The sequence below is a fragment of the Capra hircus genome (assembly GCF_001704415.2).
Source record: "Capra hircus breed San Clemente chromosome X unlocalized genomic scaffold, ASM170441v1, whole genome shotgun sequence".
NCBI lineage: Eukaryota > Metazoa > Chordata > Mammalia > Artiodactyla > Bovidae > Capra > Capra hircus.
In genome coordinates this window covers 10926507-10942414 of record NW_017189516.1, presented here as the reverse complement: position 1 = coordinate 10942414, position 15908 = coordinate 10926507, and the positions used below count along the sequence as shown (strand labels likewise).

At 36.4% G+C, this 15908-nt stretch overlaps 1 protein-coding gene across 1 annotated transcript in view; it reads right to left on the bottom strand.

The window, feature by feature from the left end:
• TEX11 (testis expressed 11) overlaps positions 1-15908 on the bottom strand; it is a 249949-nt gene that overhangs the window by 144253 nt on the left and 89788 nt on the right. Inside the window, exons 9-11 of the mRNA XM_018044046.1 lie at positions 13978-14063; positions 6032-6086; positions 2095-2190 (exon numbers count right to left, since the gene is read on the bottom strand). Of these exons, the coding sequence (XP_017899535.1) occupies positions 2095-2190; positions 6032-6086; positions 13978-14063 (237 nt within the window). The remainder of the gene's footprint in view (positions 1-2094; positions 2191-6031; positions 6087-13977; positions 14064-15908) is intronic.

Below are 15908 nucleotides of genomic sequence, written 5' to 3'. Positions count from 1 at the left end.
TGTGGAAAATTCTTAAAGAGATGGGAATGCCAGACCACCTTACTTACCTCGTGAAAAATGTGCATGCAGCTCAAGAAGAAATAGAACTGGACATGGAACAACAGAGTGGTTCCAAATAGGGAAAGGAGTACATCAAGGCTGTATATTGTCACCCTGCTTATTTAACTTATATGCAGAGTACATCATGAGAAAGGCTGGGCTGGATGAAGCCCAAGCTGGAATCAAGATTGTGGGAGACATATCCATAATTTCAGATATGCAGATGACACCACCCTTATGGCAGAAAGTGAAGAAGAAATAAAGAGCCTCTTGATGAAAGTGAAAGAAGAGAGTGAAAAAGTTGGCTTAAAACTCAACATTCAAGAAATGAAGACTGTAGCATCCTGTCCCATTACTTCATGGCAATAGAGGAGAAATAATGGAAACAGTGACAGACTTCATTTTCTTGGGCTCCAGAATCACTACAGATGGTGACTGCAGCCACAAAATTAAAAGACGCATGCTCCTTGGAAGAAAAGCTATGATCAACCTAGAGAGCATATTAAAATCAGAGACATTACTTTGCCAACAAAAGTCCATCTACTCAAAGCGATGGTTTTTCCATTAGTCATGTATGGATGTGAGAGGTGGACCATAAAGAAAGCTGAGTGCCAAAGAATTGATGCTTTTGAACTGTGGTGTTGGAGAAGATTCTTGAGAGTCCCTTGGACTGCAAGGAGATCCAACCAGTCCATCCTGAAGGAAATCAGTCCTGAATATTCATTGGAAGGACTGATGCTGAAGCTGAAACTCTAATACTCTGGCCATCTGATGTGAAAAACTGACTCACTTGAAAAGACCCTGATGCTGGGAAAGACTGACGGCAAGAGGAGATGGGGACAACAGAAGATGAGATGGTTGGATGGCATCACCAACTCAATGGACATGAGTTTGAACAAGCTCCAGGAGTTGGTGATCGACAGGGAAGCCTAGCGTGCTCCAGTCCGTGGGGTCGCAAAGAGTCGGACTTGACTGAGTAACTAAACTGAACTGAACAATATAGAGAAATAGAATGCACAAAATGTTAATAACAGGTGATGCTGGGTAAAGTATATAGGCAAGTATTCTTCACACTATTATTCTTTCAGTCTTTCTCTAGCTTTCAAATTGTTTACAAATAAAACTCTTTTACATGTATACTGCCACCGAAATCCTAACACATCCAGTTTATTGCTATCTATGATCAATAATTAGCCTATTAAATGTGATATGTCAGGACTAGGGCAGATGAACAATTATCGTTATAAAAATTACAACTTCTACATCTAGTGAACAAAAACACATACTGAAAAGGAGCCATGTAGCCAGTACGCAACCACCTCAATTGTCTTGGATTCTATCTTTTATTCAGACTTGCATCTCAGCAAATGCAAAACAAAACAGGATGCAACTTTTGAAAATGTTCATGTATATTAATATTTTTAAATTAAAAATTTAATATAAAAGCTTTTCAGCATTTATAACCCCATCCATGTGACATAAATTTCAAGAAAATATAGTTCAAATAAATGGTCTCTCAATTTAATATCCTGATTAAACTATCCCTTTCATGCATCCCATCTTGTTGAAAAAAAAAACCTTTAAAAATATATTAGTATATTTAATTGCCTTACAGAGTAAGATACATTGATTCTAACTGAATCTCTTTTTAAACAGTCATCAGTCTATCAGTGTTCCTTGTTCAGGAGTATACAGTGTATGTATGTATATGTGTGTGTGTGTTTGTATGTAGGAGCATGAGCTAATGTGAAACACTGATGTTGTTTTTTAAACTAAATCTCATTATCTATTTTATCATCATTTCTTTTTTACCCTAAAATTTACTCACAGTAGACAACACTTTCTGTTCTGTACAAAAGAGAATTTTTTCAAAAATATCTGTTGTCATAGAAGTGTATTTTATTTTTCCTTTCTGCACTGCAGAGGAAACTGTCACAATATGTTATTTTTTAAAAATTGGAATACTGGAGCAAATGTCTAAACTGGATTTCAAAATGTGAATCAATGCTTTCAAAATTGCATTAAGATAATATTCAAAGTAACAACTTCTTATACCTTGTTTGCTAGGTTTATAATGTTGAGGGCCTTATCATAATATTCGCTGCTGTCCCAATCCAAATAAGCAGTGGCCAGTAACCGCAGGACTTTAGCCTGTAATTGAAAATAGAAAACACACACACACATAATTGAGGGTTAGACTGCAATACAACAGCTGACTATTACTTATACAGTGACAGGCACTTCTCAAACCTCAGTCATAATTATGAAATATCATTTCCTTAAGCAACAACATAGTCTTAGGATATATCTCATCATTACGTTACCCACACCAAACACGGTCTGAGAATTTTATAGGAATAGTTTATTTAAATTTAATATAATTCTGTTAATATAATTATTTTCTTAACAGTTTTCTAGTGCTAAAGTACTTTATCATTCCCACTTTAAAAATAAGGAAATCAAAGCCCAGCAATATTTAGTGTAATCATCTTATCACCTACTGTTTTGGTAGCATTATATTAGGCATCCATCAAAAGCAATAATTAGAAAGCCATAATTCTTCTCTCAAAGTCTTTATAGCCTAGTTGAGATTAACCAACTGGACCATTATTTCAGTAGGAACAGATACTCTTTCCTATAGGGAAGATTTCTCCCAACTCAGCCAAGTTTTAAAATTAATAAAGTATTTCTTAATTAAGTCAGTTTCTCCAGTCAGGTCTACATTGATAAGGAGAGTAATTCTAGTCAGCACAAACTTGTTTAACTACAGATTCACATTTTGAAAGGAGGAGCCCTATTTCCATGAATATTCTACCTTTAAGTATAGTGAGGAAAGTAGGACCAGGCAAAGGTGGTCTTCTAACTTAGAAAAAAAAAAAGTTAAGTACATTATGGCTCTGTGAATCTTTGAGAAAGGACATTTAGGGTGTCACATCTTTGAGTTTTTTAATTTAAGAACTAAGACATATATAATATACTTAATATCATTATTATTATCATGGAACAACTTTCAACTTATAAACTCCTCCAGAAGACTTTGATGGAGTAATTATGGCATCTCTGAAAGAGACTGCAGTTATTCTATAATAGTAAAAGGGTCAAATAATCAGAAAGATAACACAAAATGGATGGATCTCAAAACTATTATGTTAAGCAAAAGAAGCCAGAAATAAAAGAGTACAAACTGTTCAAGAAAAGCCAAAAATAATCTATAGCAATAAAAATCAAAATACTGGTTTTATCAGGAGGGTAGGAATAGCTGTTAACTGGAAAGGGGCCAAGGTAACTTTTGAGGGTGATGGAAATGTCTGTATCTTGATCTGTGTGGTACTTACAAGACCATATAGATAAACTGAAATTCATCATGCTGTATACTCTTTAACATTTGTACAGTTCAGTTGAGTCGCTCAGTCGTGTCCGACTCTTTGCGACCCCGTGAACTGCGGCATGCCAGGCCTCCCTGTCCATCACCAACTCCCGGAGTCTGTGATACCATCCAGCCATCTCATCCTCTGTCGTCCCCTTCTCCTGCTGCCCTCAATCTTTCCCAGCATCAGGGTCTTCTCAAATGAGTCAGCTCTTTGCATCAGGTGGCCAAAGTATTGGAGTTTCAGCTTCCACATCAGTCCTTCCAATGAATAACCATGACTGATCTCCTTTAGGATAGACTGGTTGGATCTCCTTGCAGTCCACAGGACTCTCAAGAGTCTTCTCCAACATCACAGTTCAAAAACATCAATTCTTCGTCGCTCAGTTTTCTTTATAGTCCAACTCTCACATCCATACATGACCACTGGAAAAACCACAGCCTTGACTAGATGGACCTTTGTTGACGAAGTAATGTCTCTGCTTTTCAATATGCTGTCTAGGTTGGTCATAACTTTATCTCATATATATATGTATATATAAGTTACACCCCAATAAAGTATTGCTAGCATGAAAGAAAAACTATTTCATAATCTTACTTCTCCATACCTTACAATATGAATATTAGGTATCAATTACACTTAATTCCTATCTTCCATCTTCATTTCCTCCTTCAGATGTCTTCTCAACTAGATCCTTTATCTCGAATTCCCTTTTCCCTCCCTTTTAACTATACGAACTCCATCTGCTTTTCAGGTCTATCTCCTACCAGAAGATTTCCTTTTTTTAATTCTTTTGTTTACTGGTTATGCTGGGTGTTCAGTGCTGCATGGGCTTTTCTTTGATTGCAGCAAGCAGCGGCTACTTTCTAGTTGTGGTGTGCAGGCTTCTCATTGTGGTGGCTTCTCTTGCTGTGAAGCACAACCTTTAGGGTGCAAGGGTTTCAGTAGTTGTGGCTCAAGGGCTCAGGAGTTACAGTTCCTGGGCTCTAGAGCACAGGCTCAATAGTTGTGGTGCACAGGCTTAGCTGCTCCATAGCATGCGGGATCTTCCTGGACTAGGGATAGAACCCATTTCTCCTGCACTGGCAGGTAGATTCTTTACCACTGAGCCACCAGGGAAGCCCTCAGAAGACTTCTTCAAATATTCTAGTCAACACTAATATTTCCCTATTCTGTATACCCTTCTGCATACGTCAGCTTAGTACCACACAGTCTGTCACTTATTTTTCTCAAGTTGTTTCACTTGTACTTTTTTTTTAAAAATCCTCTTTTTACATTTTAACTGAAGTAAAAAATCCATACAGAAAAAGTTCAAAAATCTCAATGGTACAACTCAGAATTTTCTCAAAATGAACAAACATATATTAACAACACAGAAATCAAGAAACAGAACATTAGTCTCATCTCATACCTCTTTTTAGACACTATTCAAAACAAGGGTAACCAATTATCTGACTTTTAACACCATGTATTAGGTCTACCTGCTTTTGGCATTCATATTTATGTAAATATACAGTATATACTACCTTGTATTTTGCTCTGTTCAACATTATATGTGAGGACATCCACATAGTTACAATTATTGTAATCTATTCTCATTGCTATATATGAGACTAATATATGACACTATCATAATATAATATTATTTTTAATTGTGGCAAAATATATATAACAAAAATTGATCATTTTAACCATTTTTAAGTACATGGTTCAGTAATATTAAGAATATTCACACTTCTGTACAACCATCACCATCATACATCTCCAGAACTCTTTTAATCTTATAAAATTGAAACTCTATACTCATTAAACAATAGTTCACCATGTTCTCCTCTCTCGAAACCTCTCTCCAAACCTCTGCAACTACCATTCTATTTTCTGCCTCTGTGAATTAGAGAAACCAAGATACCTCATTGAAATGGAATCACACAGTATGTCTTTTTGTGAATGGCTTACTTCACTTAGCATAATGTCCTCAAGGTTCACCTATGTTGTAGCATGTGACAGAAATTCTTTCCTTTTCATGGCTGAATAATATTCCATTGTATTCACTTATATTAGTTTCATCTTTTAAACATAAGCTTCTTAAGGACAGAGGCAATGTTTTATGCTTCTCTTTTATTCCCTATCTACCACAATGCTAGCAGTATATAAGTATTAAGTTCCATTTTGATTGATATATTATAATAATGGTAAGAAGCAGAGATGGATATTCAAAAAAATTCCATTTTGTTATGGCATTTATTAAATTAGCTTTATATATGATTTATTACATTATCACATTTTATTTGATTAAATAGTAAAATTAAACTTCCATACCAGGCACGTACTATCTGAGTGGTTACAGGAAACCTAAAATTTTTGAGCATGTAAACAAAAGCTAAAACATATATAGCCAAACACTGTCCTAAGCACTTTACATGTATTAACTCATGAGTATAAGAATCTACCTGGATGGTAGATTCTACAAGTTTATCAACTTTATGGAAACTAACACACTGAGATATTAAGTGATGTGCCCAATGAACACTCAGAAATAGAGAGATGGATTATTATAAATTTATTAAAATAACATAAACTGTATTTCTTCTACCTATTTCTGCAATATTTAACATGATCCTTACCAGCATTTCTGGCTCAACAGAATTCCTATCCGTCCTCCCAATATCATAGCTTTGGCTGTAATTTAAAAAGGAAAAAAGCACATATATATACACATTTATTTCAAATTATACTTTTTTTCAATATTACATATTACTAAGAAGACATGTGATAATTATACTTAATTGCAATTTTTCTATTTTGTACAACAGATTATTAGCCAATTAATAAATAAAAATCAATTGTATAAGGCAATATTTTCTAACTTTAGAAAACCACAATTTCCTCAGGATATATATTCAATAAATCAACACCATAATTACAGTATTGCTCTTCTCCATTTGGCTATATATACACTATATAAAACTGTTTTACATGTGTGTACAAGCCCTTACTTTATGAGCACATTTTAAAGTGTAAGAAATATATTTTTATAATAAAACAAATCTAAGAGTTTCATGAAAACAAATGTTTCAGCAATATTTATTATGTTTCACAACACCCTTGTGACGTACAATATTAGTTCCATTTTGCAGCTGAATGAACCAGTTTAGCAGTTAAGTGATTTCTAATATTTCCTAGATTAATACTGAAAATGAGAGCAAGGGGTTGGGGAGAAAAGAAATTTGACTTTCAGTTATCTGCTTTAATTACCATTCTATATTATCTATGGGACATTCTGATAACCACAAATAATGTATGAATATGAGCCTCAGGTTTTCAAAACACCTAAAAGCAAAACAAAGATCACTCACCATAAAATTGGTATTCCAAGGAAGGAAGTCAATAAAATTTTGGTGAACTGTACTAAACTGAAGTTATTGCTTTGAAGATTTCTTTTAAAAAAGTCTGAAAGACCCAGAGCTACCAAACTGAGTTTTCAGCTTTTTAACGAAGGTATATTATAATAGCCTCATTGAAAGCCCTGTTTCATAGAGGTCTCCGTTGGTACATTAAACCTTCTACTACTTCCAGTTTTTAAAATAATCAATGAAAACAGAACTTCTGCAACCGTGGTATTAAGAAGTTCTTGGACCTTCTCTCCCCAGTGAAACAACCATCTGCCTGGATAAATCATTAAAACAACCATTTAAGGTCTCTGGAAAGTGTCCTAAGGGCATACAGCAATCGAAAAACATTTATTAAACAAAAACCATCAGAATTTCAGTAAAAACAGTGAGTCTTTGGCATTTGAGCCATGACCTGCTCCTATCCACACTACCTCCATGTGATGGCTCCAGATGAGTGCTGTCAAGAAAAGAATTAGGAAGTGGGGTGGGGAGATGAGTGAACTAGGTGACAGAAATCAAGAGGCACAAGCTTCCAGTTTTAAAATAAATAAGTCATGGAGACATAATGTACAGTATAGGGAATACAGGCAACTAAACTTGTGGTGACCCTTTTGTAAGATACAAAAATATCAAGTCACCATGTTGTACACCTGAAACTGATATAATGTTGAAAGTCAATTATACTCCAATTTAAAACAAAAAATAAGTGGGAATTCCCTCCTCCTCCAAGTCCTAGACTCAGGCTGCTAGCCTCTCTTATCTTCCCCAGAACTGTGATGCAAAAGTACTATCACGGGCAGGAACAATGAAAGGACTGGGTCTTCCTTTCCCCAACTCAGTTCTCACTCTTAGACTAAGGGCTCGACCCCAGGTGTTAACAGCTTATCACCTTCACCCAGGCTGGCTCTTGGGGCAGAGGCTCCAGGAATGGAAGGCATACTAATAAGATTAGGGGCTACCATCTCTACAACGTCTACTGCAGGAGGAGCTACCACACTCCTGCCACCAACTGCAGCACTGTGGCACAGTTTCTGCCCAAGGGAAGAAGTAGGCAATAAAGGGGAAGAGCTCAGCATTTCTGCCTAAGGGAAATGACTTGAAAACCAAGCAAGGAGATAGAGACTCCTGCCTAAGGGTATAGTCAAAAACAATGGAGATCTTAGCCATGCTTGATTGAGGAGGAGGCTATGCATGTGGTGGGGGCTTCCCCGGTGGCTCAGAGGTTAAAGTGTCTGCCTGGAATGCGGGAGACCGGGGTTCAATCCCTGGGTCGGGAAGATCCCCTGGAGAAGGAAATGGCAACCCACTCCAGTACTCTTGCCTGGAGAATCCCATGGAGGGAGGAGCCTGGTAGGCTACTAGTCCATGGGGTCGCAAAGAGTCAGACACGAATGAGCAACTTCACTCACTCAGGCATGTGGTGGGGAAGGGGGTATGCGGGAAATCTCTGTACCTTCCTCTCAATGTTGCTATAAACTTAAAAGCGTCCTAAAAAACTTCTGTCTTAAAAAAATGAAAACACATTCATTTCTGGGAGGTAAGGGGTGGTGGGTAGTGTTGGAGACTACTTACTCAGGCATGACCAGAGAGAGAACATATTGGCTACTAGCCCCTGGCTGAATACAGGGCAAAATAATGAATTCACTGAACTGTGAAGACAGTCTTTAAGCCAAACACATAATCAAAAGGAAAGGCTGAAAATCAAACTGGCTAAGTGGGCTTAAAATAACCTTTGACCAACATGGGGTTTATGTTTCCAGATGCAGGGGTGAACCCCAGAGAGCCATGAAAAGACAAAAACAGGAGAAAAAACTCTCAGCACGGACATTAGGGGTCATATACTGTAAGAAAAACAGACCTCACAGAATTAGTCCAGTCAGGTGAACTAACAAATAGATGACCAAACAAACAATAAAAGAACAGTAACTACCAGAAAAGAGGGAGATAGGTATCCAAACTTGCCACAATATATTATCCAAAATGTCTAGTTTTCAACAAAATATTATATGACATACAATAAAACAGTGACTCATAGAGAGGAATAGGAGAAAGCAATAGAAACTGCCTTTGAGAAGTCTTAAATATTATACTTATTAGAAAAATACTTCAAAGAAGCTATTGGAAATATGTTCAAAAAACTTTAGGAAACCATGTTTAAATAAAGGAAGGTATGGTAACAGTGATTCATCAAATAGAGAATAAGAATATATTGATTAAATGATCAAAATAATTTTAAAAAGTAGAAATTCTCAAGCTAAAAAGTACAATAATTGAAACGAAAAATTCACTAGAAGAGGCTAAAAGTAGATCTGAGCAGGCAAAAAGAGAATAAACAAACGTGCAGATAGATTGATAGTGATTATACAAATCTAAACAATAAAACATAGATGAGAAAAAAAGAAGAATGCCTCAGAGAAATGTGGGACATCATTAAGCACACCAACATAAGCACAATCAGAGTACCAAAAGGAGGGAGGCAAGAGAAAGGGATAGGAAACATATTCAAAGAAACAATGGCTGAAAATGTCCCAAATTTGATGAAAAAAAAATAATCTACTCGGTAAAGAATCTGCCTACAGTGCAGAAGACCCCCGTTCGATCCATGGATTGGGAAGATCTGTTGGAGAAGAGGTAGGCTACCCATTCCAGTATTCTTGGGCTTCCCTTGTGGCTCAGTTGGTAAAGAATCTGCCTGCAATGTGGGAGACCTGGGTTTGATCCCTGGGTTGGGAAGATCCCCTGGAGAAGAGAAAGGCTACCCACTCCAGTATTCTGGCCTGGAGAGTTCCATGGACTGTATAGGCCATGGGGTCACAAACAGTCGGACATGACTGACTTTCACTTTCACTGATTTTCACACATTAAGAAGCTTAATAGGCTCCACATAGGATAACACAAAGAAATCCACACTCAAACACATTATGGTCAAATTATTCAAAGAGAAAATACTGAAAACAATAAGAGAAAAATGTTTCATCATGTAAAAGGGAATGATACATGTAAAAAGTCAGATAAACAGCTGACTCTTCATCACAAAGAATGGGGGCAATGGCAGGGATGACTAATTTAAAAACTACAAATAAGAACCCTATATTATATATCTAGCTCTTCTGGTAGACCCCAAGGACACAACAGAATATAGCTTTTTAATTATTGAACTAGATGATCTGTAAGAATTCTCACAGCTATAAAGTGTTATGTATAACAAATTATCTTATTAAAACTGCTACTATATAATTTGTTATATTTCCACAAGATGGCGCTAATATATTTCCATTTTCCATCAAAACATGTCTTCTAGATGATCATTTCTATAGTTAATAATGTAATCAGTCTATTATTACATACTCTTACTTTTCAAAGTACTGTTGTATTATTTATGCTATCTTCATTGCAAGTCATCTACACAAATAATGCTGACCTAATATTTCAGATGAGTAAATCAAAGCACATAGTAGTTACATAAGTGATCCAAGGTCACAAATTTCATTAGTAATAGATTCTCTAATGTTAGTTCTATGATCTTTCTCTAGATCACACTGCCTGATTACAGATAATGGTGTCAAATTCTCAAGGTGTCAGGCTGAGAACAGAAGCAAAATTAAAGCAACGAATATTAAATAGCATTAAAACTGATACAAACTTCCCTTGGGCTCACATACTGAACCATTAATATTACCGCACACAAGTACATTTATGCATATTTCATTCGCTGTTTCCCTTATTTCTTATCAGAAGACCTTGGCATTATATATTCCTATACAACCATAGTTAAAGCTCAATATTGAAAAATATCTCATTAACACTGTCCTTATTGTAAACATAATAACTATATTTTAAAATGATCATAGAAGGACTTCACTGGAAGTCCAATGGTTTAGACTCCATGCTTCCAATGCAGGGGGTGTAGGTTTGATCCCTGGTCAGGGAACTAAGATCCAAAAACGTGCTGCACAGGCAAAAATAATTTTTTTAAGTCAAATGAAAGTCTCTTTCTCAAAAAACCATCACAGAACTCACACGACCCCATGAATCGCAGCACACCAGGCCTCCCTGTCCATCACCGACTCCCGGAGTGCACCCAAACTCATGTGCATCAAGTTGGTGATGCCATTCAGCCATCTCATCTCATCCTCTGTCGTCCCCTTCTCCTGCTGCCCCCAATCCCTCCCAGCATCAGGGTCTCTTCAAATGAGTCAACTCTTCACATGAGGTGCCAAAGTATTGGAGTTTCAGCCTCAGCATCAGTCCTTCCAATGAACACCCAGGACTGATCTCCTTTAGAATGGACTGGTTGGATCTCCTTGTGGGGAAAAAACTGGAAGATTAAAATAATATATAATAACTAGGCCAAGAATTCAAGCCCTTCCTGTTTTCCTCAATCTCATTCTAGTGACAAGAATACAAAAGAGTCAAAAGATAGCGGTGCTCTATAAATCTGTTATTACATAGTTTTTGATGAAAATATGACTGTGGGTCAAATAATGTTCCTAATAATTGTGTGTGTATGTATAAGTCGTTCAGTCATGTCTGACTCTTTGTGACCCCATGGACTATGGAATTCTGTAGGCCTAATAATACATCCACTAAACATATACTGAAGAATTGATGCTTTTGAACTGTGGTGCTGGAAGACTCTTGAGAGTCCCTTGGACTGCAAGGAGATCCAACCAGTCTATCCTAAAGGAAACCAGTCCTGAATATTCATTGGAAGGACTGATCCTGAAGCTGAATCTCCAATACTTTGGCGACCTGATGCAAAGAACTGACCTTACATTGGGAAAGACTGAAGGCGGGAGGAGAAGGAGATGACAGAGGATGAGATGGTTGGACGAACTGAAACATATAGTAAAAATCTGATACAGTTAGCTTATGACAGAAATATCAGTCATGTTCTATCACCATCATATTTTCCTTCTATAAGGTTTTCTTAAAAAGATGATGACAGATAAGAGGTCAACAATCCATGGCATATATGATAATAGCCTACATGTTATGCCACTTCAGCCTAAGTCTACTCTTGTAAATCACTTCCTAGAGAACATTCATGTTCATATTTATTCCTGGCATAAACTACAGGCTCACCTCGATAGTGTTAATCTTCTAGAAGCCATCCATGGCACCATAACATCCTTTTTTCTTATTTTGTCCTTCCTATTCCTGTCTCCTTGACATACTAATCTTTGATAGGTTGATGCCATCTTTCTGAGTGCTCCTCCTTCAAATACTGCCAAATCTTGGAGTAGAACTTACTCTTCATTCACTTTATAAAAAGACTGCTCATTTAAAGGAAACCTGTGGTGTGGAGATTCCTTAAAAAACTGGAAATAGAACTGCCATATGACCCAGCATTCCCACTGCTGGGCATACACACTGAGGAAACCAGAACTGAAAGAGACACGTGTATCCCAATGTTCATCAAGCACTGTTTACAAGAGCCAGGACATGGAAGCAACCTAGATGTCCATCAAGCACTGTTTACAAGAGCCAGGACATGGAAGCAACCTAGATGTCCATCAGCAGATGAATGGATAAGAAACCTGTGGTATATATACCCAATGGAGTATTACTCAGCCATTAAAAAGAATGCATTTAAATCAGTTCTAATGAGGTGGATGAAACTGGAGCCTATTATACAGAGTGAAGTAAGGCAGAAAGAAAAACACTAATACAGTACATTAATGCACATATATGGAATTCAGAAAGATGGTAACAACGACTCCATATATGAGACAGCAAAAGAGACACAGATGTAAAGAACAGACTTTTGGACTCTGTGGAAGAAGGTGAGGGTGGGATGATTTGAGAGAATAGCATTGAAACATGTATATTACCATATGTGCAATAGATCACCAGTCCAAGTTCGATGCATGAGACAGGGTGCTCAGGGCTGGTGCACTGGGACGACCCTGAGGGATGGGATAGGGAGGGAGGTGGGAGGGGGGGTCACGATAAGGGACACATGTACACCCATGGCTGATTCATGTGAATGTATCGCAAAAACCACTATAATACTGTAAAATAATTAGTCTCCAATTAAATAAATTAATTTAACCAAGTAAGTAAATAAATAAAGGAAATCTGTGGTAAATCTACATTAAACTAGTTAGTTCCTTTGGCATACTTTTAATAATTCAATTTATAAAATGTGATTTATAATAAAAACTGTAGGTATATCCCACTTGTGGGAAGTAGTCTAAGTTGAGACAAGTATATCTCTTATAACTGCATAAGCCTGTTCTGTCAGACATAGTTCTTTATAGAGTTTAATCAATCTGTGGGCCCAAAAATGTCTTTTATACAAACAAGTTATTTGCATAAATATTTTATTAGAAATATATATGCCTGTGAGGACTATAATCTTAATGATATTTCTATTTATTTCATTAATGGCAAATGTAATTTTCACTAGTTAAACTAATGAAGAGGCTATCTCCAAATAACTATAATTAACTCCATACTCAAGAGAAGGGAAACATTTAGTGAATTAATTTAATATATTTTACTCCATAATCCCCTGATATTCAAAGCACTTCATGTAACATCTACAGAAAAATATATTTTTCACAGAAATTCATTTAACCAGCAATTACTGAGTATCTACCATGTGTCAGAACCTGTACTGGGCATAGGTATTCAGTGAAACACAGGATTCTTGCATATGAGTGCTATATTTTTTCACTATTCCTTTGATATTTCCAGATTCAACACAATAGTACAAATCTTAGTATACTAATAAGCATATACTAAGTGCTTAATCTCTTCCCTGGTGGCTCAGATGGTACATATTTACTTGACTATTACTCAAATACCAAAATTCATTTAAGAATAATAATTTTAGCTGATCTTCCTATTTACCCACCTGCCCTTATACTCTTGGGTAGCAGACACCAATATATACCAAAGCAAAAAATAAAGTTTTCCATATTCTTGTTGGAAATACAAAGGAGGAATGGACACAGAAGATGCTCTTTATGTTAGTACTAAGAATAGAATATACTTTTCTATCAACTGGAAACATACAAGAATAAACAATACATGTTAAAAGAGTAAATAAATTTAGCATGTTGGCTTTTGAAATCAGAAAATAGTTAAACTTCCAAGTACCCTATGGTTAAGTATTAACTGAACTCTATGATAATCATCCTGAATTTACATTCATTATTTTTTTATATTACCTAAGCCAGAAACAACTTTCTTCATATTTATTCTCCTTGTAGATTTGTATTCCCAAGTTGTAACAGACAGTATGAAGATAATAAGCCTGCAATATAAAAAACAAACAAACAAGATATGTCAGATTCATGATTCTTTTAACATTAAAAAATTTATGGCATTTCAGAGTGTTTAAGACATAATAAGTGTTCTGTACATCAAAATAACCAATAACCCACTCATCCTTGGGCTTCCCTGATAGCTCAGTTGGTAGAGAATCTACCTGCAATGCAGGAGACCCTGGTTCAATTCGTGGGTCGGGAAGATTCCCTGGAGAAGGGATAGGCTACCCACTCCAGTACTCTTGGGCTTCCCTTGTGGATCAGCTGGTAAAGAATCTGCCTGCAATGCGGGAGACCTAGGTTCAATCCCTGGGTTGGGAAGATCCCCTGGAGAAGGGAAAGGCTACCCACTCCAGTATTCTTGCCTGGAGAATTCCATGGACTGTATAGTCCATGGGGTCACAAAGAGTTGGACACGACTGAGCCACTTTCACCTTCACTCATCCTAAACAAAACCTCTCAATTTATATAAAGAGGAACTAAAAGTATTCAGGGTGTGGCATGAGTTACATATGGAAAAGTAATAATTACTAATTGAACTTGAAAGGTTCTTTGTAACAGAAAATGGGGAAACCAATCATTGCCCAGCAAAAGAACAGGCCTCTGTAGGTTGCTAGATTTGTTAAAAAACAGTAGAAAAGAGTATATACAAAGAAAACAAAATCACTATTGAATGGGGAAAAAAATGAATACCTTTCAAAATTAAAACAATTAAAAATAATTCTAAAGTTCAAAGCACTATCTAGCCATATACTTATTTAGAAATAATTAATTTGGGGCTTCCCAAGTGGCTCATTAGTGAAGAATCTGCCTGCCAATGTGGGAGACACAGGTTTGATTCTTGATTCAGGAAGGCTCACGTGCCTCGGAGCAACTAAGCCCATGCGCCATAACTCTAGAGCCCAGGAGCTACATCTACTGAGTCCACATGCCACAACTACTGAAGCCTGCGCACCCTAGACCCCATGCTCTGAAACAAGAGAAGCTCCCACATTGAGAAGCCCATGCACCACAACTAGACAGTACCCCCACTCGCTGCAACTAGATAAAAGCCCACATAGCAATGAAGACCCAGAACAGCCAAAATAAATAAAATTGTTTTTTTTAAAAGAATTAATGTATCTCTTTACAACAAAAATTTTCTTTACCTAAATTACAACTAAGATAAAAGTAGAAACAAGTATGTGAATGATGCCATAGGAAAATACTCCTACAGATTATTAACCAGCATCTCAGTCCTTCTATCAACAATGTCATATCTTATAGAATTTTCATTCATCAAAATACTGGGAAATGGCATAAAAGAAAAAAATTTAATTCTAATAATTTATCCAAATATTCCCACAGTATTTATAAAAATCATCTATCCAGAATCTGTCATACCCATATAAAGGAATCTTTTATGTAAGTTTTACCTGAGTAAGACTACAGAGGCAGATCCTGAGGCAAGTTATTCATAAGTAATATGTAAAGAAATATTGCTTCAAATATGTTTCCCTTTGAAATTTTGCACAGTACATTAAGAAAGTAGAAGTTCAATATGTATGCCTGAGTACATCAGACCTACTGTATATTTAAATCCAAACTAAAGAATAGTCTTGGTAATGTGGGCCTGGCAAGAATCCAGAAGTATTTAAATGCATTCTCAACATTTCAACAGAAAAAGCTTAACTCATTACATGCCCCAGATCCCATAGGTTCACACAGGGCCACACCAATTATACAGCTATACTGGAATAATGCAGCTTGTACCCACTTGCTGCAGAAAGGCTTGCAACTAACTTATACAGAGAAAAATGGAAAGTAAAACTTTTGATGAACATTAAATATAC